The sequence below is a fragment of the Misgurnus anguillicaudatus genome, chromosome 10 (genome assembly GCF_027580225.2).
Source record: "Misgurnus anguillicaudatus chromosome 10, ASM2758022v2, whole genome shotgun sequence".
Classification (NCBI taxonomy): Eukaryota; Metazoa; Chordata; class Actinopteri; order Cypriniformes; family Cobitidae; genus Misgurnus; species Misgurnus anguillicaudatus.
The window spans coordinates 19,771,271-19,797,617 of record NC_073346.2 but is presented as its reverse complement, the minus strand read 5'-3'; the positions used below and the strand labels follow the sequence as shown (position 1 = coordinate 19,797,617).

The following is a 26,347-nucleotide window of genomic DNA, read 5'->3' as shown; positions in this document are numbered from 1 at the left end:
AGTAAAAAAACACAGGAAGAGCTAAAAATATTTTAAAGAAGAGCTGTAAAAACATCATTAAAAGAGAAGCACTAACATAAACAAATAATGTCTGTTAAGAGTCATATATGTCTGCTGGGACTCATCATTCTCTGCTCACCATTCACAGGTAAAGTAAGATACATTCATACACAAGATCTGTGATGTGAACAACCATCTATTTAATGATCACTAAGTATTGGTAAAGCTTTAGTTTGAAGATGCTCAGTTTCATTATCTGAAAAAAATCATGTTGTTATGTGATGTGGTGTTTGGTACATATACTGTTTTAATACACAACACTGACATTAATTAAAGAGTTTGGGTTACATTTTATTTTGATAGTCAACCCTAGACATTCTACTAACTAGAAGTAACTTTGCTACTAAGTAACTAGTACTACTACTTGTGAACTAATTCTCTTAAATGTGCCGCTACATGTCACCTAATGGTCATCTAACGCACATTAGACTGTTGGGGTTTGGAATAGTGGAGTAAGTTGACTGTATTACTGCAATACTGCTCAAAAGTGATTTGTTTATTTATAAAATATTACTACAGTAAAACAATGTGACACCTACAATTGGAGGTCTTTAGAAAGAATAATAGATCAATTATTTTAATATTTGTTTGACATTTGTAAATATCCTTGCCATTGTGTATCACATCACATGTACTGTACATGTTGAAAAAAATCATTAGAGAAACAACATAGATACAACTGATAAACATACCCCCATGATTCACACTAATGAATAATAAATGTTCTTACTGTACCTCAAAATTTTATTTGAGAAAATGATTTTTTTACCCCTTTTCTTTTAAAAATGTGTTAGTATTCATTTGGATCTCTTGTTATTCATGTACATTATGTGTTTGTTAGGGTTATAGAGGAAATGTCATTGTTATAAAATACAGAGTGATGCTCCATCCTGACAGATAGGAAATCATACAAACCTATTTGTAGCTACACCTTTTTATGCTTTATTGACGTTGGCCAGAGTGATATCGAGAGAGAGAGAGTGAAAGCTCGTGTCTCGCACCAAATGTAGGAGTGTTGGCATCTCTGTGGTTTCTTTGTTCACTAAAACAAAAGGCTTTATTTTATGTACATTTACAGACTAACATTCATAATCTCAAGAATGTATCTGATTTTTGTCATTAAGGGTTAAATGATTAACTCTGAAATGTTTAAATCTTTAAATGTATTTATAAATATGTATACATATAAACAACCTAATCTACTGTGTTTCAGGTGTGACTGGAGAGACTGATGTGTTCAGTAGTTCAGGTGAAAATGTTGCTCTGCCCTGTAATAATGCTCTTTCTAACTGCACATCAACTACATGGATCTACAACAAACATTGGACAACAGTTACAGTAGAACTGATTTATGGAGGAATAAAGAAGAATAACATAGAGAGAGCTGAGAGACTGAGTCTGGGGTCTGACTGCTCTCTGAACATCTATAAAACAACAGAAGAAGATCATGGACTATACTACTGCAGACAATATGTGAATGAACAAAAACATGGAAATGATGCACAGGCTTTTCTACATGTTCTTCATGGTGAGTTTTTTTGTTCATTTATTTGAATATATGTTTAATGAGATGACAGTTTCTTAATGTTTTTACTTAAAATTGTCAGTTTCTTCATCATCCATACAGACAGAGATGAGATCAGGCAGCTCTGTGACTCTCACCTGTCAGTTGTTTACATATGACTGTGATAGTTTGTTCCGTATTGAGGGTCTTCAGCTGTTCTGGGTGAATCAGGCTGATGTTAATCTACAGACAGACTCCAGATATCAGATATTATCATCAGAACAATGTATCAAGACTCTGACTACAATACTCCTGAATAAAGACAACAACACAGAGTGGAGATGTTTGGCTAAAATGAAGAATGAGATTAAGACCTCAGCCAGCTATACTGTCAAGTTTAAGGGTAAATAATTACAATTTTAGCAAAATAATTTAAGAACACATAATTCATAATTCAGAATAATTCATAACTTCAGCACATGTTAAGGACTAATATTATTCTTCATTCTGGGAAAAAATGTGAGGCTATCCAACTTTTTGCTTGTGCTCTTTGCGTTGACTCTTCTTGTGTAAGCAGAATGCTTAGCACTTCCAAGGGTGCTTGTCAATACTCAAATTGATGTTTCCTTGCCGCTCTGCTTTCCTGTCATCCAGCCTGTGACCAAGTAACATCCTAATGCCTCTTACAGACTAAAATATTTTAGCCGAATACGTATACCCAATGGGTGTTTGGGAAGCAAGACTTGATCACTTTATCTCGTATAGTGTATATAGTACACAACAATCTGACACCACATCTGCAATGCTTCACGACGCCACACCAGAAAGACTGGCATCAGGGACGTCACTAGGATTGGAAGACAGGGGGGGCTCAGCCCACAGAGTATTTGTAACTTGTGTTTGCAAAATTTTTGCACTCACATCTGAGCTACAATTATGTCAACAACCAGTCAAGAAACCAAGATGTTAACAAGTAAAACATGACAGACATATCCTCCTCTTCCATTTCTACTCTGTTAAATAAAAATTACTGTAATGTTAGCTTTTAGACACATCAAAGCTGCATGGGGGAATTTAGGCCAGACTTTGCTCCTGATTAGTTATTCTATAAGCAATGACTTAAATGCTATCTGTATGCTTTTGTAAATATATGATAAAGTAATAGCATACTATATCTAATTTCTATATAAGATAAGTTGTCCACACATAGAATGCTATGGTGGATAGGTTCAATCAGAGTGCAATTTTGTTTGACTTGCATACAGTTTAACCCAAGAACTAGAGTTTTAAAGTCATAGTGATATTTGACAACACACAGGTTTGAGCATTTCTCAATTAAAGATGATTTATTCTGCCAAATGAATACAATGTATAATATAAATCAACAACAAAAAGGCAGTATTTTACCAGGTAAGCTATTGATATGGATCCTTTTTAAAGTGGCTACTGTATAAATACAATAACCTGATGGCGGAAGGAATAAAAGATTTGGAGTAATGATTACTGTATAATATGTACTGTATGACTGCTTTCATTTTTGTTTCACATGTGTATCTGTGGAGAGTGTGGGCATTTACTCATCTTAAGCCTACTTTTAGGTAACATCTACGTATTTAATATTTAATTTATCACATTATATGATTAAAATAGTCTCAGGCCTAGTTAGAATATAGCTAGCATATTAAATATAATGAAAAAAAATGTAGTGTATGTTATGCATAGTGCCTAGACCTGCCAACAAATGCTTATTGTTATAAGAAATTCAAGAAAAGAAAAGAAAAACAACCCTTAGACCTATAGACCATTACTGACCTCAATCACACCGGGTCCGGCTCCCTCAGAATCAACTGGCCTGCCAATCTCCTGCAGCTGCTTCTCTTTCTCTCTCCTAAAATATTTTCTAATATCAATCTCATCTGCTCAATGAATTGAAGGACACAACAGTATTGCATTAACAGGGACCCTATGATGACATTTAGTTTTCAGTGAAAACAACATTCTATGGGGATTGATACTGTTGAATATGCCTCTTTTAGAGATATTTTATTTTAGAGATATTTTATTTTAAAGATTATTAGGCCTATATTGTTGGCAAAGAATAAAGAGTTGTAATTAGATTGCTAAGTTAACAATTTCTTGTATTTTGCTTGTGCAAGAATAAAGTTTTTCATGACATAGCAAACCAAAATATTCCCATTCCTTTACCTCAAGAAAACGTAGCTAAAGGTAAGCAGCCAGCAGGTAATTAAAAACAACTTACAATTTCACTCCTCCGTATCACGACACTTACCAATCTTTATTTCACCATTAGCGTGCGTACTAGCGTGTGTATTAGTGATGGGCAGTCCGGCTCTTTCCATTGATTCGGCTCTTTCGGCTCAAGCGCTGGCTCTACATTTTAGTGATGGCAGTCCGGCTCTTTTCATAGATTCTGCTCTTCTGGCTCGGCTCCCTTAGAAGAGCCGGCTCCCCTGCATGCGTCTGAAGATTCGGCTCTGCTCGTTCGCTACAAAGAATCAGCTCTTAGAGCCGCTCGTTCGCGAAAGACCCATAACTAATACACGCAACCGGAAGCGATCGCCGTTTTACGGGTTGGTGACTTTACGTTAGACCTAAATCGTATTCTGTAAGAATTGTCAGATGTTTTTTTTTAGCTGGATATATAACATTTGTTGAGTCTAAATATTAATGAGGATACGGTTTTTGATAAATCAAATTTTACTGTTGTTCTTATAATCATTTAGGGGGGCTTAGGAACATTTTGGGGTAGCTTCAGCCCCCCTAAAATAGGCCTAACGACGTCCCTGACTGGCATGTTGAATATTTTGGTTGGTTCAAGGGGATCCATCACAATTGCCAGAACTCAAAGTGACTAAAATCATTCAAGTGCAAATATTTACTTTACAACTTTGTACTGATGATCAGGAAATCAAATATTGTGAGGACTCTGCCATAATCTGGTTTAGTATTATATCTAGTTGTGTATGGCAGGGTCCTGACAGTACAATGTTTTGTGTGGGAGAACGTGGTTTTGGTATTGTCATATCAGACCACGTTTTTTCCCGTGTCTTGTGACTTTTCCCCGCTCCCTTGCATTTTCCAGTCTTTGTTTTTGTCTTTTTTAGTCTAGTGTTCTGTTTTCATGCATATATATGTTTATATATATTTACATATGTTTATATATATATAAATATATTTATGGTTTTGTCTTGTTGGTACTGTGGTTGTCTTGTGTTTGTATGTGTTTTACAGGTTCACGTGTGCTTCCCTCACAGGTGTTCCTGTTCAGTGTGATTGCCTCCTCTCGTCTTCCTCACCTGTTGCTTGTTAGCCTCTCGTCTGGTCTGTGTATTTAATCCCTGTGTCTCTAGTGTGTCTTTGCAGATCCGTTTGTTTATATACGCCAGTGTTTGTACTGTGAATGTACTCATCAGTTACTAGCTCTACTAGTCTCTTGTCCTGTTATGTCCTTAGTTTGTCAGTTTTGCCCAGTTTGTTGTTTTGTTCGTTTGCCCCACTCATTTGTGCTCTCTGCTGTTCTGTGATTTTTCCTATCACCCTTCAAGGACTTCAGAGTCTGGGTTACCAGTGCTTGAGTGGATTCCCTTCAGCGAGTGGACTCTGAGCTTTATTGACTGTCATTATTGTTATTTTCAATAAATTCTGTTAAATCTGCTTTGGGATCCCTGTGTATCTCTCGGCCCTGACAGAACGGATCTGCCAGTAATGGATCCCGCAGATACAGAATCTGGCTGTTCAGCGACCGCTCAGCTTTCCACTACTGCCCAGGAGGAGGATTCGGCTTTCACTGCCCACCGCAACCACCATGCCCGTTTACTCTTTGGCATGCGGCAGAGAGGAGCAGAGATCCGGTCCTTCGCCTCCAAGTTCTTGGAGGAGGCTCGTCTTGCCGGGCTTAGCGGGAATGAGCTTAAGGTGATATTTTATGCCTGCCTCGATGAGCCTCTCAGGTCCAGTGAGGTGGAGTTGCTCAAGCCCTTGGACTTTTTCGACATGGTCAACTTCGTGAGGAACAGGCCTGAACCCAAGTCTAGACCCCAGTCACCTGTCCCAGAGGGCCGCGTTGTCGGGAGGATGGTCCTGGAAAGCTCAGCACCCACCACATCAAGCTCCATAAGCTCCGCCCCCCCAGCCAGCCTTCGGGGTAGTCGTCTGGCGATACGGGGAAGGGACATTCAGACCGGGGCGATCAGGTTGGGGAGGTCGACTCTCATCTCTCCAGCGCCGGAGACTACGCCCGCACCCGATCTCCATCCTGCATTACCGGTCTCCGGACGGAGGAAGAAGAGGAAGAAGAACTCCTCCGCTCTTCAACCAGCTGCCACCCCTCAGTCCTCTGAGAAGCAGCAGCCTCTGTCTGCTCCGCTGCAGCCCCTGCCGTCTGCGCAGCCTCCGCTGCAGCCCCTGCCGTCTGCGCAGCTAACCGCAGCAGCCTTTGTCTCTGTCCCGTCTCCGCTGCCGTCCGCAGCGGCCCCTGTCACTGTCCCTGTGTTGTCTCCGCAGCCGTCCGCTGTACCTCCTGTCATTGTCCCTGCCTCGTCTCCGCTGCCGTCTGCAGCGGCTCCTGTGACTATTCCTGTCTCGCCTCCGCAGCCGTCCGCTGCGCCCCCTGTCACAGTCTCCATGTCGTCTTCGCTGCCGGACGCGGCGCCCCCCGTCATTGTCCCTGCCTTGTCTCCGCTGCCGTCCGCAGCCTCCTCTGTCAAGGTCCCCGTGTCATCTCTGCAGCCGCCCGCTGCACCCCCTGTCATGTTTCCTGTTTCCCCTCAGCCTTTAAACCCTGACCTTGTTGTTCCTGCCTTACCCCAAGCTGTTTCCTCCCCACGGAACCCTGTTAGGCCTGCCCGGCCTCCACGCACCCAACCCTCAGCTACTCCCCGGGGTCAGAGGTCTCGTCCTGTACCCAGTCCCATCCCTCCTCCTGTGAACGTTGTTGTTCCCCCGCCCCCCCCTCCCTTGTTTGTTGTTCTTGATGTCCCACCCGAATCCTCTAGTTGTTCTGTCTTGTCTTCCCTTGTTAGTGTTTGTCATGTTTTCGTGGGTGTTGTCCAGTGTCCAGTCTGTCTTGTCCTGTGTCTCTCCTTGAGGGCCGCCAGGTGGCGTCCCTTGAGGTGAGGGTCCTGTGAGGACTCTGCCATAATCTGGTTTAGTATTATATCTAGTTGTGTATGGCAGGGTCCTGACAGTACAATGTTTTGTGTGGGAGAACGTGGTTTTGGTATTGTCATATCAGACCACGTTTTTTCCCGTGTCTTGTGACTTTTCCCCGCTCCCTTGCATTTTCCAGTCTTTGTTTTTATGTCTTTTTTAGTCTAGTGTTCTGTTTTCATGCATATATATGTTTATATATATTTACATATGTTTATATATATATAAATATATTTATGGTTTTGTCTTGTTGGTACTGTGGTTGTCTTGTGTTTGTATGTGTTTTACAGGTTCACGTGTGCTTCCCTCACAGGTGTTCCTGTTCAGTGTGATTGCCTCCTCTCGTCTTCCTCACCTGTTGCTTGTTAGCCTCTCGTCTGGTCTGTGTATTTAATCCCTGTGTCTCTAGTGTGTCTTTGCAGATCCGTTTGTCTATATACGCCAGTGTTTGTACTGTGAATGTACTCATCAGTTACTAGCTCTACTAGTCTCTTGTCCTGTTATGTCCTTAGTTTGTCAGTTTTGCCCAGTTTGTTGTTTTGTTCGTTTGCCCCACTCATTTGTGCTCTCTGCTGTTCTGTGATTTTTCCTATCACCCTTCAAGGACTTCAGAGTCTGGGTTACCAGTGCTTGAGTGGATTCCCTTCAGCGAGTGGACTCTGAGCTTTATTGACTGTCATTATTGTTATTTTCAATAAATTCTGTTAAATCTGCTTTGGGATCCCTGTGTATCTCTCGGCCCTGACAAATATATAAAATGTGATGGTCATATTTTCCTACAGCATGGTGTATATCTGATGATTATTAATCTTCTGTGTGTGCATGTGGATGTGGTGGGTATGTGGGTTATGCGTGTGTGCTTCTGTGGAGTGTGTAATTTTAGTGTCTTACATTATGATTCAGCTAAACTAACATCCATTCATATTTTTCAATCATAGCTACAGCAACAATTAAACCAACATCTAAAATAACTTCAAGTCCTACTGCATCATTATCTTCTAAACAAGGTACTGTAAAGTATTTATCTGTCCCCCTTTTGTTTGGAGTTATTTGATTATTTTCTGTTGTTGTTCAGGGACAGAGCTGATTACAAACTCTAAAATGTTTCATTTATTTAAAGCAGACTTTTCTATTCATGTCACTTTCTTAAAAATCAGCAACAATCCAACTTTAAATTATTTAACTTTTAGTTACGTAATAATTTTCTGTGCTGTTGTCATTGCTTATAAAATGGGATGCTGATCTCTCCCCACAAACACACAACCACTGTATGACTGATTTCAGCATATCCTAAAATATCTTAGGCAGTTAAGCACGAAAAAATGTTAAGACACAGACAGTCATCCGAACACCATGGTGACTCAGATCATAATAAAAAGACAACAGGTAACATTTAGCTTTTCTGAAAAGAAAAACAAACAGCAATCACAGCATGCAAGAACTCACAATGGACTATTTATGTGTATGGTCCTATTATCTGACCGGTCAAAAATTAAACCGTTAACTGGGTAAAACGGACTAAACACCATCAGTGTAACTTATTTTAAATGAAATTAAAAATCTCTTATCATTGTATGTTTTCATAAAACCATTATCATATTGTATGTAACAGAGGCCAGCAAGTGTGTGAGAGCTGTGTTTTCCTGTGTTTTTGAAGCTTTGATTGTGTTAGTGCCCAATATAACATGTGTTCATATTTCATGTGTAAAAAATGCAGTATTTTTCATACAATTTTCTTATCTGTATACCGCTGTTTTCACTGCCCTAAAAACAGGCTGATGTCTTCCTTGTTCTGTGAAGTCCCTCCTTCAGAAATACGTAATGGGTTCTGATTGTGTAATTTGTTTATTGTGTTGTGATTCGACAGCAGCTTTGCTTAGCAGAGCCGTTTGAGCTTTGCTGGCGACTGACGTATTCCTGTGGGTGGAGGTAGTAAAGTAAAGGGCTGTTCAAACCATCGGTTCTTTCTAGTCTTTGAAAGGGGACTTCTATTAAAGAAAATATGAAGAGTTTGCTTCCAAAACGCGATAAACGCCATTTTTGAAAAAAAACGAGTTACTGCCAAAATCAGTATAATATCAGGTCAGTATTTAAAAGTAAATTCTTAATTTAAACCTGTGATGGTTTTCTGTGACGGGAAAGAAACGGCATCAACATCTAATAATTACGCGAAGCACTCGGGAGACTGGTGCTTATCTCCCGACAGCATCAAGCTTCTCATGCTAACACATTGATCCCAGGGGATCTTATGAAAAACTTTACATTATTTTACTCAAAGTCAACAAAAATCGAGCAGGACCAAAACATTTTACAGTGGATCGCTGTGAAAAATGCTAAACGACGACGTCAAGTATAACCGCAGCAATGACAGTATGACAAAGTAAGTGTTTTGATTAATGCCATTAATGTTTATTTTTTTTTAATCAGTGTGTACAACTGTTCAACTAAATGAATATAAAATGGCAAACATGAATGCACATTTGTACATTGAATTAATAGATTTCTAGCATTTTTAAACAAAAACTGTCATGGATTTATTGCATTTTGTGGAAAAAATAATTTGTTTTTATAATAAATGTTAGAAAATCAAGTTATGGATTTGAATTTTTTATGTTTTTATAACCTTAAGATGCTATGTAAAAGTTTGTAACAGAAAATAGTGGGTTTTATCTTGTCATTTTCTTGGTATAGAAAACATGTTTTTACCGAAATTTGTCAAAATGGATTTATTGCGTTTTGGAACCAAACTCTTCATATATTGTTTGGCAGTGAACTTTGAACCTTATTATTTTGCAGGTATTGTTTATGCTCTAACAGCAACATTACACACTAAATAAAGTTTGAAAAATGGTATCAGGAAAAACATGGCCTTTAAACCTCACTCCCGACCTCAGGAGCTGTTCTAGCGACAGATAATAGAGACCATGGCCTTGCGCCCCTCCAGAACAATCGCTAGTTTGTTATTTCGCTCTGAATTTGAATAGGATGGGTTACAGTGGTGGCGTAAGCTTCAAGCCTGAAGTATAGTTTAGTTTTTACGGCTTATCTTTTTCTTCTTCTTCTTTAGTTTTATTGGCGGTTGGTAAACCAGCTAAAATGTGCATTACCTCCACCGAGTTTGAGCAGCAGATGATAACAAGTTAACTTAGCCTATTATAATCTATTAATTAACCCATTAGTTTTGCTCTGCGATTGCGCAGCTGTAATGCAAACCGTCTTGGAGTGCAGCCTTCGGATGTGTTTCATACCAGCTGTGTTTGTAGCACACATCGCGCCACTTACCACCAGTACAACAATTTCAAGTTAAACATTGCAAAGCTCCAAAATTATACTCGTCATACAGTAGCAACAGGTCCGTAAGATTAAACCTGCCTAATTATCTAAACAAGATTAGATTTCAGCTTTTTAAGCGCAGATGATATGGAAAGTCAGTAGCAGTCACGTGTCCTCCATTCGTATGCGAGCTCAACCTGCGGAGGATGCTTAAATATATTTTCAGATTAATCACAACTTATTTTTTCATTTGTAAAACTAAGAATAACTAATATTTTTGTTAAACATCTTTCTCATCTATATGCCACAAAGTAAACCATCAGACTGAACAAATTCACTTTGTCCATTTAAAGGTAAATTCATAAATGTTGTGCATTTTTAAAAGTAAAAGTCACTTTAAACTCAAAAACTCTTCCACCAGACAGCCCTAACCATAATGTAAATTAAATTAAATCTTCCTACCTTATTTTCTGGTTAATCAGGAACGTCATAAAAAATTATTGCCCACCATTAAATGTGAACAATAAAATTCTCTCCATGATTTCTCAATCATTGTGCACACCAAGCTGTGCAGCACACAGGCTGAGTTTTGTTGCCTCCTTAACCTGATCCTCCATGAGAGCAACCAAGGGGGGCACAATTACAACTATTGCCTTGCCGGTGTAGCAGCCGATCCTGTTCCCCTCGGAATGTCTGTGTCCCTTCTCGCTTTCTGTACACCCATCTGTTTTTTCTTAATATTTATTTTATAGTTTTAATTGTTGTGAGCTGTATTAGTTTGTACAAAATCTGTATATATGCTATACCATACTAAAAAAATAAAATAAATCTGCGATGCTTGCACATGCGCTGTCAGCAGAAACGCTTTATTAACTGGAGGGGGAACAGACATTCCGGGCTATACACCCGGCGCAATGCAGCGCAATGGGCGACGCAAGTGTCTTTTGCTAGTTTCAACCCTGCACAATTATCATTTTCACGTTTAGCGCCACATTGTTTAAATAGCAAATGCATTTGCGCCCAATTCTGTGCCCATGGGCGTTCTGATCTAAAAACGAGGTGTGTTCAGGGGCATTGTTGGCGCGTTGCTATTTTGAGGCAACTAAAATAGACTACGCAATATGTTTTTTGTTATTTAAAAGCGCGTTAGAAATATGCGCCTATAAACGGGACGACAACGCGGGTTTGCTTATCACACACATGGATGCGCAGCAGCACAAAAAAGTTCAATATGAAAGATTAAAGGATTGAAATGTAAAAGATTATTAGTGAGTCTCTTGGACATAAATGAGGACCGATTATGAGACATTAGAAGGCGTAAAGAGGTGCTTCACCTGTAGCCTGGTAATGCTTTGCTTTAAACAAATGCATCTATTTTTAAATGTTTTTTAAATTCTACCCTACGGATTTATTGAATATAATGACTTTGTACCTGTGGATATGATGAGGTGAGAAACATTTTAAGTAATACTTTTTAAAAATCCAATGGCGCTGTCCAAGTGCTGAAACGTTCAGCTCTCCGCACGTTAGTACATTTTTTATGTCCTGTTTGTTACAAATAAAGTATTTTTAGAGTACAAACTTTTCCTTGCATATTTGCAAATTATTTTATGAGATTACAATGATTATGTAGGATATCAATACATTTACAGCAATTAAAAGCCTTCTATTTGTACTTCTATGACTGGAAGAAAACATCTTTTAAAGGTTTTAATCCAAAAATCTTTTAATTTCAATAAAAATGAAAACAACACATTTTTTAACATTATTCTTAAACTGGGGGTCTTCTTGGCAAAAGTGGAATCGGACATGCCCCATTTAGACCGTGCGCCGTGCGCTTTAGACGATGCGCTTAGATCATTAAAATAGGGCCCTCCGAGGGGAACAGGATCGGCTGCTACACCGGCCTATGGCCTCCCCAGTTTCTCGCTGACGATCTGTAATAGTTGATGAATTTAACTTTTCCCAAAACCTGTCGGGAGTAGGGCAACAACATCATCTCCATTCAAAATTTTTTACAAACACTCTTCTTGTTCGGGCTTCAGTTGGCAAATGCCGGGAATATTCTCCACAACAGAACGAATAGCATTCTGTGCCTCCATGTCCACTGTAAACTACAATCTTACATTCGGTGCTTAGCGTCTACGTCACGGCTCTCAGCCCGCCCTCTGTTCATTGATTGGGCCGGCCGTTTTGGAGCCAGAGGAAAATGGTAATAATGGGAGATATCTCCGAATAAGTACAGAAGCGAAATGAAATTGAATGAAAATACGAAGTCTGACGTAGTCAGGCTACCAGTAACCTACTGTAGATGTAAATGTATGTTATTGGCAACAGTAAATCCTCATCAACCCTTTTCCGTTTTTAACTTCAGATTTTGGTTCCTAGAATGCTTTGCATGATGCTGTTTTAGTTTTATTCTGTAAAGATAAAGACTTGTTAATGTCTAATGTTCATTTAACTTTGAACAAACTGTTGCCAGTAAACATAAATTTAAATTTACTATAAGTTATTTGACAAACAGCTGCTATTAATACAGTAATTTCTACAGACATTTTTTAAAGTGTAGAGATGGTTGTGTGTGAAAATCCCAGTAGATTAGCAGTTTTTAAAATTCTCAGACCAGTTCGTCACCAACAACCATAAGTGCTTCTCAATATGCTTCCTCGTCTCCTTGCTCCTAGAGATTTTAAAATAATTTTACACAACTTTTCTTTATGACATTACTGATCAAGTTCATAACATTATGTTTACCAATAATTATATCACAATTTCTCTTAAATCATTGTACAATTTACAATTTGAACACATTGTTTATTTACAAATTTTTGTTTATTATTTAAATTCTTTAGCATTTCTAATAAAAAACAAGGAGAAAATTCATAGTGAAGCTGTTTTGTTTACCATATCGTCCCACATCCAACCACCTGTAAACTGATCGAACTCCACCATCTTGTAGGACATCTACATTTTTTATTGTACCGCGAGGAGACGAGGAAGAGTAGACAAGGCTTTCTGAGGAGTCATAAGCGTGGATACACAAGTGTATCCTATGCAGAAGTGTTTTATCAACTAACATGAGGCATGTTAAATATCCTCCCCCTTTGAGTCACATCTTAAAACTCACATAATTCTTGATATTTAATCATTAAATTATTGTAAATGTAGAATCGTTTCAGACAGTGTATTTAATATTTATGTATAGACCACCCACCTATATAAATGATCAACTCAAGTATGTATTTAACTTTATTTTTCTTGTTAAATATTTTGGGTTTTTAATTCACTTGATAATTTGATAATAGAGAATTAACATTATACAGACAGTTAGGAAAGAGGATATGCCATTTCATTTAATATTTCGTCTCCTTCGGAGGAAAGGAAGTAAGGAAAGGAAACAAGGATGCACAAATAAGAATTGAGAACCCCCCCACTTTCCCCTTTCTTCTTTATTGAGTTGCTGCCATGTGATTGGCTGATTAGTAATTTGTGTTAACAAGCAATTGAAGATGTATTAAGCCCTTTGTGGGAGGCCACCCCGTAGTGCTTTGGGTTCTTTAATCTCATTACCTATGCCATTAAGAGACAGTTTCGTGGACAGTGTTTAGATCAGGCCAGGACTAGAGCCTTTGTTATATTAGGACATTAAAGTAACATTAACATTATTTATTATTTTGAGCAATTCACCCCTTTAAATGGTTCTACATGGAACCTTTAACTCTTTCGCCGCCCGCGTTTTTTTTTTAAAGTTGCCAGCCAGCGCCAGGTTTTTCATGATTTTCACAAAAGTTTAATGCCTTTCAGAAAATGTTCTTCTTTAAATATATAAACATACAATAAACCAAATGAAAGAACAGACCCTCTGCTTTCAAAAAAAAAAAAAAAAAAACGTTTAATCCTACCTTCAGTAGTTATTTTGTAATAAGCTTTTTAATATGGGTGGATTTATGCAAGGACACCACATTTTGAGCAAAAAGCAGAGATAATTCCATTTTTGTGACGGACTTTTCATAGAGATCCCATTCAGAGCGATCTTAAAAAAATCACGGACAAGCGGCCGCTTGCCATAGGGCAATACTTTCAGGTTTAAAAAGTTGCGGAAGGATAATAGCAGTATTGCGGAAAGCCGGAAATACTCGTCATTGGCAGGGAAGCGTTTTCTCTTGATTGACGAGATATCTCGTCAATGGCGGCGAAAGAGTTAACGCGATCCTTGTATGAAGCGCCTAGAACCATTGTCGGTTCTATGCAGAACCTTTTCTAAGAGAATAAAACTAATGTAATGTGATGTTTAAGTATTATGTGATGTTGGTTATATGAGTCTTGTTTTTTTAAAGGCAACATTATGTTTAAAACAATTATATTAACAGTCAGAGTTACCACCGCAAACCCTGAGATAGCATCAGAAACTGAAGACAGAACGCCTTGTATATACATAGGTATGAATTGTTATTAATGCACCACTCTACAGTAAATTTATGCTTATACTGTATACAAGTTTACATCACTGAAGTTATCAGTGAACTTAAAGGGACACTTCACCCGTTTGCGTTAAGCATTGTATCGTTCGAACCCCAGTCATGTTTTTGAATGGTCGTGCATCATTTCCTCAGTTTCCGCTGAGACAGGAGATACAGATTTCAGTGTTGCACTTCCTTCATTCAATGATATAAAAATCATAATTTTGCATCATTGAAAGCTGGAAGTCCAATATCTCGGTTGAGGGGTGAGACTAAAAACACCCCTTTTCTCGGTCAAATAGGCACCAAATTCAAAATGTATGTTACATTTCGACTACAAATATTACGCACTTTCAATAAAGATTAATGTTTCTACGGGTGAAGTGCTCCTTTAAACACAGTTTGCCATTATATTGTTTCATTGTTATACCCTTGATTTTATCTGTAGTAAATTATTTAATCTTGTTGTTCTCTGTCCACACATCTGTCAGTGATTCTAGTGGTTTTAGTGATTATTAAGATCACAGCATTCGCTGCTCCTACTGTAATTCTTCTTCAGATCATCTGTACAGGAAAGAGCTGGTGAGTTTTGACCCATCACACTGTCTGAGGATTCACATTAACCTGCATCAATTTGTGCTTACTATTTTATTAAAAGTTATTCTGTTTATTTTATGTTTTTCTTCTCAGAAAACAGAAGAAGGACCCAGGCCACCTAGAATACACACTGATTAAACACTCTCTCGGCAAATAGCAACATTACTGCAAGTGATGGCTTAAGCACATTTTTTGTAACTATTGACTATTTTTGCAAAACTCTACACACAAGTAAGAAAACCCTTCACCAAATCAGCAAAACATTGTAGTTCTCTTGCAAAAGCTAATAAACCTTGATTAACTCTTGAAACCTTTGTAATAATGGTATTTTCGTATCAAACTATTAAAGGCGGAGTCCACGATGTTTGAAAAACGCGTTGGAAAAGGAGACGGGCCGACTACCAAAACACACTTATAGCCAATCAAATCAAATCAAATGCCGGGTTGCGTATGTGTGGGGCGGGTCAATCAACAGAAGGTCCAGATTCTATTGGGGTAGGGCCGTGTTTGTTTAGGTGATTTTAAATATCAACATTCGCTTTCAAACATCATGGACTCCGCCTTTAACCCAAGCCATCACATTAATAAGCACACAATGTGTCAACTACACACTGATGGTATGAATAAAAAACATTTGGCTTTTTCTTTTTCTGTGCACAAGGTAATCTGTGTCAGTTTGAGGTTATACTTTTGTAGTTCTGTAAACATACAGGGATCCAAACTTCATGTACTGGTGTTTATTTACACACATCAAAACAAACACAAATGTTAAAAGTCAAAAAACAAAATAATTTCACTGAGAAAAAAATTCTACCTTGTGTCGTCACTCTGGCTCCAGCCACAAAATTTCATCTACAATGTCCTCTAGTCCAAGGCAACGGGGACAATACAGTATCTTCTGGAATGCCGTATTCATGCCTGACTCATAGACCTTCCAGCACCAGGCAGAGAACTCCTCTTCAATTGGATTCAAGAATGGAGAGTATAGGTGCAGGTTGAGTACTTTGAAGGGTGATCTTTAAACCAGTTGCGGACCAAAGCAGCCCTATGGAAACTAACATTGTCCCATATGATGACATATCTGTTCTGCTCTGGTCTCTGAACATTAGTGAGCATGTCATATAAGGTGTCCAGAAATGTAATAATGTGTGCAGGGTTATATGGGCCTAGGGATGCATGATGGTGAACAACACCATTTTGACTTAAAACTACACATATAGTTATGTTACTACCACATTGTCCTGGGACATTATGGCACGGTGTCCAATAATGTTACTGTCACGTCTTGTTTTAGTGAGGTCAGAACCTGCAACCTGCCTCATCCTAATCTCATGAACCAAGGCATCTGCCTCTAGCTCCACCTTGTCTTCTTCCTCTTACTTCACCTCCTTGCTCTTGTCGTCCTCTCCCTCTCACATTGTCACCTCCACATCCTCTTCCTCCTACTCCTTTTCCTACTTCACCTTTATGTACTGTTTCTTTGCCTCATCTAATTATCACTCTTTTCACTCTTCCTGGTCCACACGGACAGCTCACATGTGGCTTATTTATAGTGCTTAGGCTGATTGCAAAGTGAACTAATTATCTAAAACAGTTTTCTCATATGACAGTGTGCAAAATAGTGTAAACAACAGTCATACATGTGTATAGTTTTGCTAGGAGTGTGTTGATCATTTGGAAATTGAGTTTAAAGCAGTGAGTTGTTCCACAAAAAGAGTGTTGTGCAGTGGATTGTACCTACAGTTTTGCAAAGTGTGTTTTACAAAGGGGTAAATTGAGTGCAAAGCAGTGTTTGTGCTTTTACTTTTGCAAATTCAGTGAGTGGTTTTGCTATAGGTATTAATAGTTTTAGAAAATGTGCTATAGGAATCACGGTTAGGGTTTAAGCATTCAGAAAAAACTGTAATAGGAATTTGCATGGTAGGTAACCATTCATCCCACCACCAGGTGGCACCCACTCCACAAACTGGACTATGGACACACTCACTCTGCTTCTACTTTCACTTCCTGTTCTTTGTGTATAAAACCATGCCTTCTACTCATTCATATGGCAAAGTATTTTCAGTTGTAATTTTCATTACCAAGGCTGCGTTCAGCCCCGACAAAACGGTGATGTGCTGAACACCCTGTTGTGATGACGCAAGAGTTGCAACTACGGTAGCTGAGAGGCCATTTTTTGTGTACTTTTTTAAATGTTTCTGAAGATGAAATCGTTATAAATGTGTGTTTAATACTGTAAAATACTCTCGATGTTACAGTGACTGACCTTGCCGTCCAGAATAAAATATAACATTCCAACTTGGATCCATTGAGCGAGCTGTCTCTTTAGTACCGCATGGTTTATTTACATGTTGCTTCTGATTGGACTGCAGTTCTGACGCACTCACCAAACAAGAGAAAACGTATTTCAAACCCTGTTGCACATCGGTGCACACCGTTTCCAGGAAACATCATTCAACCCGGAAACCGTAGCAAAACGTTGCGTAGCGTTTTGATCTTGAACGTGCCCAAGGTCTTACGATTGTTCCATGTTCATTGTTCCTGTTCCTTGTTATGACCTGTTTGCCTGTTCATTGGATTACGTTTATGGATTACCCTTTGTCTTGTTGGCCTGGCTTTGTTAATAAACATCTGCATTTGGATTCTACCACAAGTCTCAGCATGTTACAACACTGATACTACAGGTGGATATTGTTTGAGCATTTGTCAATAAAAAATAGATTAAAGATGAATAATAGATACTATTTTTTTTAAATCATCCTTCTGCAAAGGTACGGATATGGATAGATATTTTAAAGGGCAGCACAATTGAAGCAAAAACTGTCAATTTCTCCTAATCTTATTTACAGTTATCATTTTAATAATTAAGTTTACTTTGTTTTTATTTCATTATCATTGTACACGTAAGGCTTAGTTTTAACACTGTGAGAAAACTAACCCCGCTGTGTAAAAATGTTTTTAAGTCTAGCTAACATTTCATATTTTAGCACAAGCAACAAGACAGTGATTACAGTAAAATAAAGTGGAATATGGTGACTTGCACACCTAAGTTAGAAATCAAAAGAAAACATATGATGAAAAAATTGCCTTTTATTTATTTTCTCAGTGTTTTTATTTTTCTTAAAAAATTAAAAGATACTCAAAATTAAATTTATAGCAAACAACTGAAATGTTTTACTTATTGTCAGTCATTTCATCCACACCATGTTTATGTTTGTCAACCCTGTTTTCAATGTTGACCTCTTAAAGTCATTTAACGTGTCTTTGGTTTTATCCACATTTAACTGAAGGTAGAATTCACTACACCACATCCTTGATATTGTTTCAAAAGAGTTCCAGTTGAAGAAGTTTATTTTAATCCCAATATGTGCATCATGAGTTTACTAATATAATCCAACTATGCAGTAGTCTAAAGAACCATCTGGACTAGCTGGGTGTATTCAGGTTTGAAGGTAGTTTAAAGAGCCATCTGGACAGGCACAAAGGGTTTTAGTATTAGCAAACAGCCAAGGGTCAAATAGGTCATGGGAAAGAGACACTGGTCTGAGGAATGTCATGTGGTTCTTTGGATTACAAATCCTGTGTTGTTTTGGCCGTGAGGGGAGGGAACCAGGACCTGTATATTTGCCAGGCCCTAGCTTGGAGGGTCAGACTGATTTGGAGATTCCTCCCAGGCCGGCAGACTGGTTCTGGGAGGATTCACCAGGGCGGCCTCGGCTTCTTATTTTGTCCGGAAAATAAAAGTCTATCTCTTGAAATCAAAACCTAAGAATGAAGATTGTTTCATTTGAGGAAAAGGAAAACCACAACATAGTATAACTGAGTAGGGATGTAACAGTATCAAAAATTCACGGTACTGTAGTATTTCGGTATGATGCCCACGGTACGGTAATTATTGAAACATTTGCAGGAAGGAAAAACAAATGAAGACTTGGAAAAACTGCCATAAGTGTTTATTAAACAAGACTGAACATTACAATGTACAAAGTGTAGTGAAGTGTTTACAATTTTCATAAAAAGGACAAAAAAAAATTACGTTTCAGTTTAGTTTGTCAACTTTAAACAACTCCCAATCAGACAGGTTTTAAGAATTGAGTGACTCCCTCAATTGACCTAGTTTTAATTATTATTATTATTATTATTGTTATTATTATTATTAATATTAATAATTTTAATGCTAATGCTTGGTACTCCTATGAAAGCAACGGTTGTGATTGTAGAATCAAGAAAAGATGATGGGTTTTAAGATGGGTCAATTCCTGAAAACAAAAACAACCAAGTAAAAAATAAAAATTGCTTACTTATTGTAGCTGGACCTAGAGCTGAGGTCAGCTCACTTAATACAGGGGCGCGTTTCCCAATCGGAAGTCTGCAGCCTCTATGGGTCGCATTTGTAGGCTGCATACTTAATGAAGACCGTCTTATTTCAAAATATTAAAATTTTTCAAGTTGACTATTATTCTTATTTAATCGTATATTATTGTAACACGCTTATGACTTGCGAATGTAATACTCAGTTAACTTAAATACACCAGGCGTGTAAAGACAGATGCAGCCTGCATATGCGACCTAAGGAGGCTGCAACCTTCTAATTGAGAAACGGCATCCACACACTGCTCATTCACAGATTTACTCACTCGTTTTTTGAATGTCCATCACATTTTGTCCTTTCTCGTTTCTTGTCACAGCGAACGCAAACTTTTTCGACACATCAGATTAAAAATTCGCGCTTCTTTTGCTTCCGCCATTGTCGCTCCACTTGTAGAGAGGCGTCAGAGTAGCACGCATATGGGATTATGGGAATTGTAGTTCCCGCGTCCCTCCACTCGCTCCACTTGGCCGGAAAAAAACTACACATGTTGCCCGGAAGACTTAACATTTTACCGTTCATGTGACCACGGTGGTACCGGGAAAATTTTCTACCGCAATACCACAAAATTTATAATACCGTTACATCCCTATAACTGAGTCATCTGTATATTTAATAATATCTTGTGCCATCTGTGACAGTCATTTATGTACACAATAGTATATGACAAAGGTGAGAAACAACATCCCTGAGGTGTACATGTACCTTTAGAAAAAAATAACTGTCTGCTGCATCACTAATTTTAACACACTGGTATTCCTGATGAAAAGAAAATCTAAAATCCACCCAATAACATTTAAATAAATATTAAAAGATGTTTTAGATGCAGATGTTTTGAGTCCACTTAATCCTCCAAAAGAATCAACCTTTCAAACAGGTTACCATGAATTGTTTTCTCAAACAAATTCAGCATTCCACTTAAATAAATAAATAAAACTACCATCAGAATGTTTATCAATCTCTGCCTAACAGTTTTAACTAAATGAAGTGATTATCATGTAGGTATAGTAAGTACCTCAGATAAGAAAATAAACTACTTTAATTTATTTGTTTTGTCTGCACTGTAAAAAATGCAGCATAAAGTTAAAACAACTTGTTTATTAAGTTTCCATTAAAAAAGTTGACATAACTTACAAAAACAAGTTGAAATTGTTTAACTTAATTTGTTAAATTAAAATAACATAAAAATATGCTGCATTTTACAGTGTGTGTTTGTTATATGCAACATTTACAACATCATTGCAACTGAATCTGAAATGTGCGAGTCTAAAACATTAAAATGTTCAGTGTGTAAATTCCAAAATAACACAAATGTTTATAAAGACAATCATTGTCACAGACTGCATAAAGCAGTTGTCATGGTGGTCCTTCAGTAGTTCAGCAGTATGACCACATAGATATTAATCAGTGAGAACCAGGAAACCAGAGATCAACACCAGCAAGGTCTGATGCCAGCTGTGTTTCTCTCTCACAAAAATACTCTTTTAATAAACACCAAATGTTACTTTGAAAGGAAACATGTGATGTTGCTGATGTAGCATTTTGTCTATATTGAACAATGTTTTAGCAAAATCTTCCACCGATGCATCTTACACAATCCACCAAAAACCAATACAAAGCTAATAATACAGACCTGTGCAGCTATGCTAGGTTGAATGTGGTCAAACTGTGTGAGTTATCATGCTGAGCACTCACATTTTAAACCTCAACAGGCAGATCTCTTCTCTTTACTGAAAGTGTTGCTTAAATGTAGAACTGGTAAGGGGTGTTGTAAGGCATACAAATTGCAGAAATAGCTATAGGACTATTTGGGCATGTATAAGATACAAATAATCATATTACATCACATATTACAAACTACAATACAAAGTCAACTAACACAAACACACATGCTTGTATTTGAGCTAAAATGTGAAACAAATGAACTACACAACACTAAAAAGAACTAAGCACAAGGAGGAACATGAGGTGCACAGAAACTGAGAAGCACACACTCTAGTCTGTTTTTATTTCAAGCATAATCATGTTACAATGCAAACAGTATGTAAACTTGTATATTATAAAGCAGTAAAGAGCAGCATATTATTTCTTTATTTCTTTATTTGAAATTCTTATTGTTCTTGTTCATTATTTAATAAAGTCTGAGAAACATTTACTTCAGGCCAAGATCAGCATAAGCTGATAAACTAAGGACACAGACTACAGTCATATGGTTAATGTTTCCATACTCTAGCTGTCTAATATTTCAAAATGTTTTAAATTAAAAAATTTAGTAATTGTAAATTGTTTGGCTGATTCCATTTAAACTTGCTTTAACTTTGACTTATTTAACAAGATGAAATTACTAAAGTGAAAAGCATTTAAAGAAAGTGAAACAACCATCAAAATGTGTCAGAATTCTTGACTCAAGTGCTGATGCATAACTGTGAACATAACTGATCACAAGGGTCAGAAAACTGATACAACATTATTTATTCCATAATATATCATTATCTGGTCCATCATGCACTGCTATAATATATGGCCATTTTGTGGTGTGTTAACACTCAGTTGCTGATACTAGGAAGTAAAAAACCACAGGAAGAGCTAAAAATGTTTTAAAGAAGAGCTGTAAAAACATCATTAAAAGAGAAGCACTAACAGAAGCAAATAATGGCTGTTAATAGTCATATGTGTCTGCTGGGATTCATCATTCTCTGCTCATCATTCACAGGTAAAGATATATTCATACACAACATATGTGATGTGAACATCCATCTATTTAATGATCACTAAATTACGAGTCTGGTAAAGCATTTATTTGATCATGCTCAGTTTGCTGAAAAACTCATGTTGTTATGTGATGTGGAGTTTGGTACATATACTGCTTTAATACACAACAAACTGACATTGATCAAATAGTTTGGGTTACACTTTATTTTGATAGTCAACCCCAGATATTCTACTAACTAGAATTAACTTTGCAACTACTAATTCTCTTACATGGGACACTACATGTCTTCCAAATCACATTAGTAGACTCCTAAGGGTTAGGATTAGTTGAGTAAGTTGGCATGTTGTCACAAAGATACTTAAGTCAGAAGAATGTTGGTTGAGGGATCATTACAATAAAGTGTTAGCAGATATAAAGTAGACAGTCTATTAATACTGCAATGACTGGTAGTTGAATAGTATTTGAAATTTAAAATGAAATATTTTCCTGTATAGCCACAGTAAAGAGGCTTCATATAAATTGGCAATACAATATGAAAAGTTGTTTATAATAACTGAGTGTAAGATGTTCTTAACAGAATATGCTTTTCTTTCTTTTTAAACTCATTGTGAGCACATTTTGGTGTACGTCCAGTGCAAAGGTTACACTTCATAAACAATATTAATGCAGAAAAGTGATTTATGTATTTATAAAATATTACGACTGGTACTGTACAATAAAACAGTGTGACACCTACAACTGAAAGTCGTATAATAATAGATTTTTTTTATATTTGTTTGACATTTGTAAATATGTCATTATTATTACCATTATGAATCACATCTTCATTTACAATGACTTGAAGGAATCTTTAGAGAAACATAGAACACTATGTGCTTGTTAAGGTTTCAACAAAATAAAAGAAGAAAGAAATGTCATTGTTATAAAATGTAGAGTGACGCTCTATCCTGATAGATGGGAAATCTTACAAATTTGTAAGCTACGCATTTTTATGCTTTACTCACGTTAGCCAGAGTGATATTGAGAGAGAGACTGAAAGCTTGTGTCTTACAACAAAATGTAGGAGGATTGGCAACCATGTGCTTTCTTTGCTCACTAAAACAAAAATGCTTTATTTTATGTACATTTACAGACTAACAATCATAATCTTAAGAATGTATCTGCTTTTTGTCATTAAGGGTTAAATAATTAACTCGGAAATGTTTAAAATGTAAATGTATTTATAAATATGTATAAATATATAAACAACCTAATCTACTGTGTTTCAGGTGTTACTGGAGAGACTCATGTGTTCAGTAGTTCTGGTGAAAATGTCACTCTGGCCTGTATTAATGCTCTTTCTGGCTGCACCTCAACTACATGGATCTACACCAAACATAGTTCATCAGTTACAGTAGAACTGATTATGTTAGGAATAAAGAAGAATGACACAGAGAGAGCTGAGAGACTGAGTCTGGGGTCTGACTGCTCTCTGAACATCTATAAAACAACAGAAGATCATGGACAATACATCTGCCAACAATATGTGAATGGACAAAAATCTGTAACTGATGCACAGGTTTATCTACATGTTCTTCATGGTGAGTGTTTCTGTTCATTTAGTTTAGTATATGTTTAATGAGATGACAGTTGATGACAGTTTCTTCATGTTTTTACTTAAAATTGTCTCTTTACATTCTCCTTCAGTTTCTTCATCATCCACACAGACTGAGATAAGATCAGGCAGCTCTGTGACTCTCATCTGTCAGTTGTTATCATATGATAACACTTGTGATAGTTTGCTCCGTATTGAGGATCTTCAGCTGTTCTGGGTGAATCAGACTGGTGTCAATCTGCTGACAGACTCCAGATATCAGATATCAGCATCAGGACTCTGTATCATCACTCTGACAACAATACTCCTGAATGAAGACAGCAACACAGAGTGGAGATGTTTGGCTAAAATGAAGAATGAGATTAAGACCTCAGCCAGCTATTCTGTCAAGTTTAAGGGTAAGTAATTAACATTTTTAGCAAAATTATTTAAAAACACTCTCAGAATAAGTCATAACGTCAATGTTTAGGACTAATATTTTTCTTCATTCTGGGAAAAATGTAAGGATATCCACCTATTTCACCTTTTTGCGTGTGCTCTTTGCGTGTATTCTTCTTGTGTAAGGAGAATGCTTAATTAGGACTTCAGGGGTCCTTGTAAATACTCAAATTGATGCTTCGTTGCTGCTCTGCTTCCCTGTCATCCAGCCTGTGACAACGTCACATCCTAAGGCCTCTTGCAGACTAAAATATTTTAGCCGGATACTTAAACGACAATGGGGTGTTGGGAAGCAAGACTTCATGTGTCATAGTATACAACGATCCCACACCACATTTGCAACGCTTCACAATGCCACAACAGAAAGACTAGCAATGATGAATTTTTTTGGTCATGCACCACAAGATCCATAATGTTTATGACACTGACAATAAAATCTTTCATACACAGCTTTAAACACTGCAAAACAAAAGAGATGATGATATCAGTGCTGCTATGTGAAATTAAAGGTCCTGTTCTTTCTGTGTTTTTGAAGCTTTGGTTGTGTTTACAGTGCGCAATATAACATGTGTTCATGTTTCATGTGTAAAAAACTGCAGTATTTTTCAAACAATTCTGCTTATCTTTATAGTGCTGACTGTTTTTACTGTCCTAAAAACAGGCTGATGTCTTCCTTGTTCTATGAAGTCCCTACTTCAGAAATACGTAACAAGTTCTGATTGTGTAGTTTGTTTAGTGTGTTGTGATTCGACAGCAGCTTAGCTTAGCAGAGCTGTTTGTGCCAAAGCTGGCGACTGACGTATTCCTGTGGGCAGAGTTTATTTGACATCATTCAATCGAGATGGCTGTAGTCCAAACCGGCCGTTCGCTGTAGGCTTTGAAAGTTGAATTCTGTTAAAGAAAATATATCTCCTGGCAGTGAAGTTTGAGCTTTATTATTTTGCAGGTATTATTTATGCTCTGACAGAAACATTACACACTAACTAAAGTTTGAAAAAATGGTATCAGGAAGAACGTGACCTTTAAAGGTTTGTGGAGATATTGCCACAGTGATCTGTCTTTAAGATGTTTCCTGAAAAAGGACTACCACAGAGTGATAGAAATATAAATAAGAGCTTTCGCAACCCGGTGAATTCAAGAATTAGCATTAGGCTAACATAGCATTCATTGATATTATATACAAAAGTGTCAAAGAAGTATCTAAAAAAATAAGTGCTCTTTTAACAATTCTCTAGCACACACCTCAGAATCATCTTTGTTGGTTGTTATTTTTTTAGTTTTTGCTGTCTTCATGTCCTGCTCATAGTTTCTTGGTTTCATGTTCGTGGATAATCTTTCACATTTTGATTTATTACAAACTTGTTTATTTGCATGTAGATCTTGTCTCCGTTTTATGTTTTGGACTGCATGTGGCATTTACAACCCTTACAAATATTAACCATGTTTTTACTATATTAAGCATATCTATTTATTTTTACTGAAACAACAGTAAAAAAATGTTACCATTGTCATAGTAACCATAGCTTAACAATAATGTTTGTAAACTAATAAAAATTATATTCCACTAAAATTCATTCATATTTTTCAATCATAGCATCAACTAAACCAACAATCAAACCAACCTCTAAAATAACTTCAAGTCCTACTGCATCATTATCTCCTAAACAAGGAAAAGTATTTATCTGTCCCACTTTTGTTTGCAGTGTCAGTTGAATCTTTTCTGTTGTTGTTCTGGAACAAACTCTGACATCCCTGCTAAAAAAACAGCTTAAACCAGCCTAAGCTGGTTTTAGCTGCATGTGCATGTGTGAGAGCTTGCATAGTGTAATTTTAGTGTCTCACATTATGATTCAGCTAAACTAACATCCATTTATATTTTTAAATCATAGCACTAAACCAATAATCAAACCAACCTCTAAAATAACTTCAAGTCCTACTGCAGCATTATCTCCTAAACAAGGTAAACTATTTATCTGTCCCACTTTTGTTTGCAGTTGAAACTTTTATGTTGTTGTTCAGGAACAGAGCTGATTACAAATCAGGTCTGGTTTTAGCAAATCTGGTTTTAGCTGGTTTAGGATGGAAATAGCTGGTTTCAGCTAGTCTCCCAGCCTGGCTGGTTTAAGCAGGTCTTCAAGCCTGGCCAGGCTGGTTTTAGCTGGTTGGTCTG

At 37.2% G+C, this 26,347-nt stretch overlaps 1 protein-coding gene across 1 annotated transcript; it reads left to right on the top strand.

Moving 5' to 3' along the window:
- LOC141349212 (uncharacterized) lies at positions 1 to 25,910 on the top strand. The gene is made up of 4 exons (XM_073872068.1): positions 1 to 148; positions 23,414 to 23,725; positions 23,832 to 24,137; positions 25,772 to 25,910. Exons 1-4 carry the CDS (start codon positions 88 to 90, stop codon positions 25,888 to 25,890), a joined length of 798 nt encoding a protein of 265 aa, XP_073728169.1. The 5' UTR covers positions 1 to 87; the 3' UTR covers positions 25,891 to 25,910.
- Positions 25,911 to 26,347: the final 437 nt, after the last annotated feature.

Coding starts and splice junctions, on each gene's coding strand:
- LOC141349212 (XM_073872068.1), top strand. CDS start 88: ATGTCTGTTAAGAGTCATATATGTCTGCTGGGACTCATCATTCTCTGC. Junction 149..23,413: donor TCTCTGCTCACCATTCACAG/GTAAAGTAAGAT, acceptor ACTGTGTTTCAG/GTGTTACTGGAGAGACTCAT. Junction 23,726..23,831: donor TTATCTACATGTTCTTCATG/GTGAGTGTTTCT, acceptor ATTCTCCTTCAG/TTTCTTCATCATCCACACAG.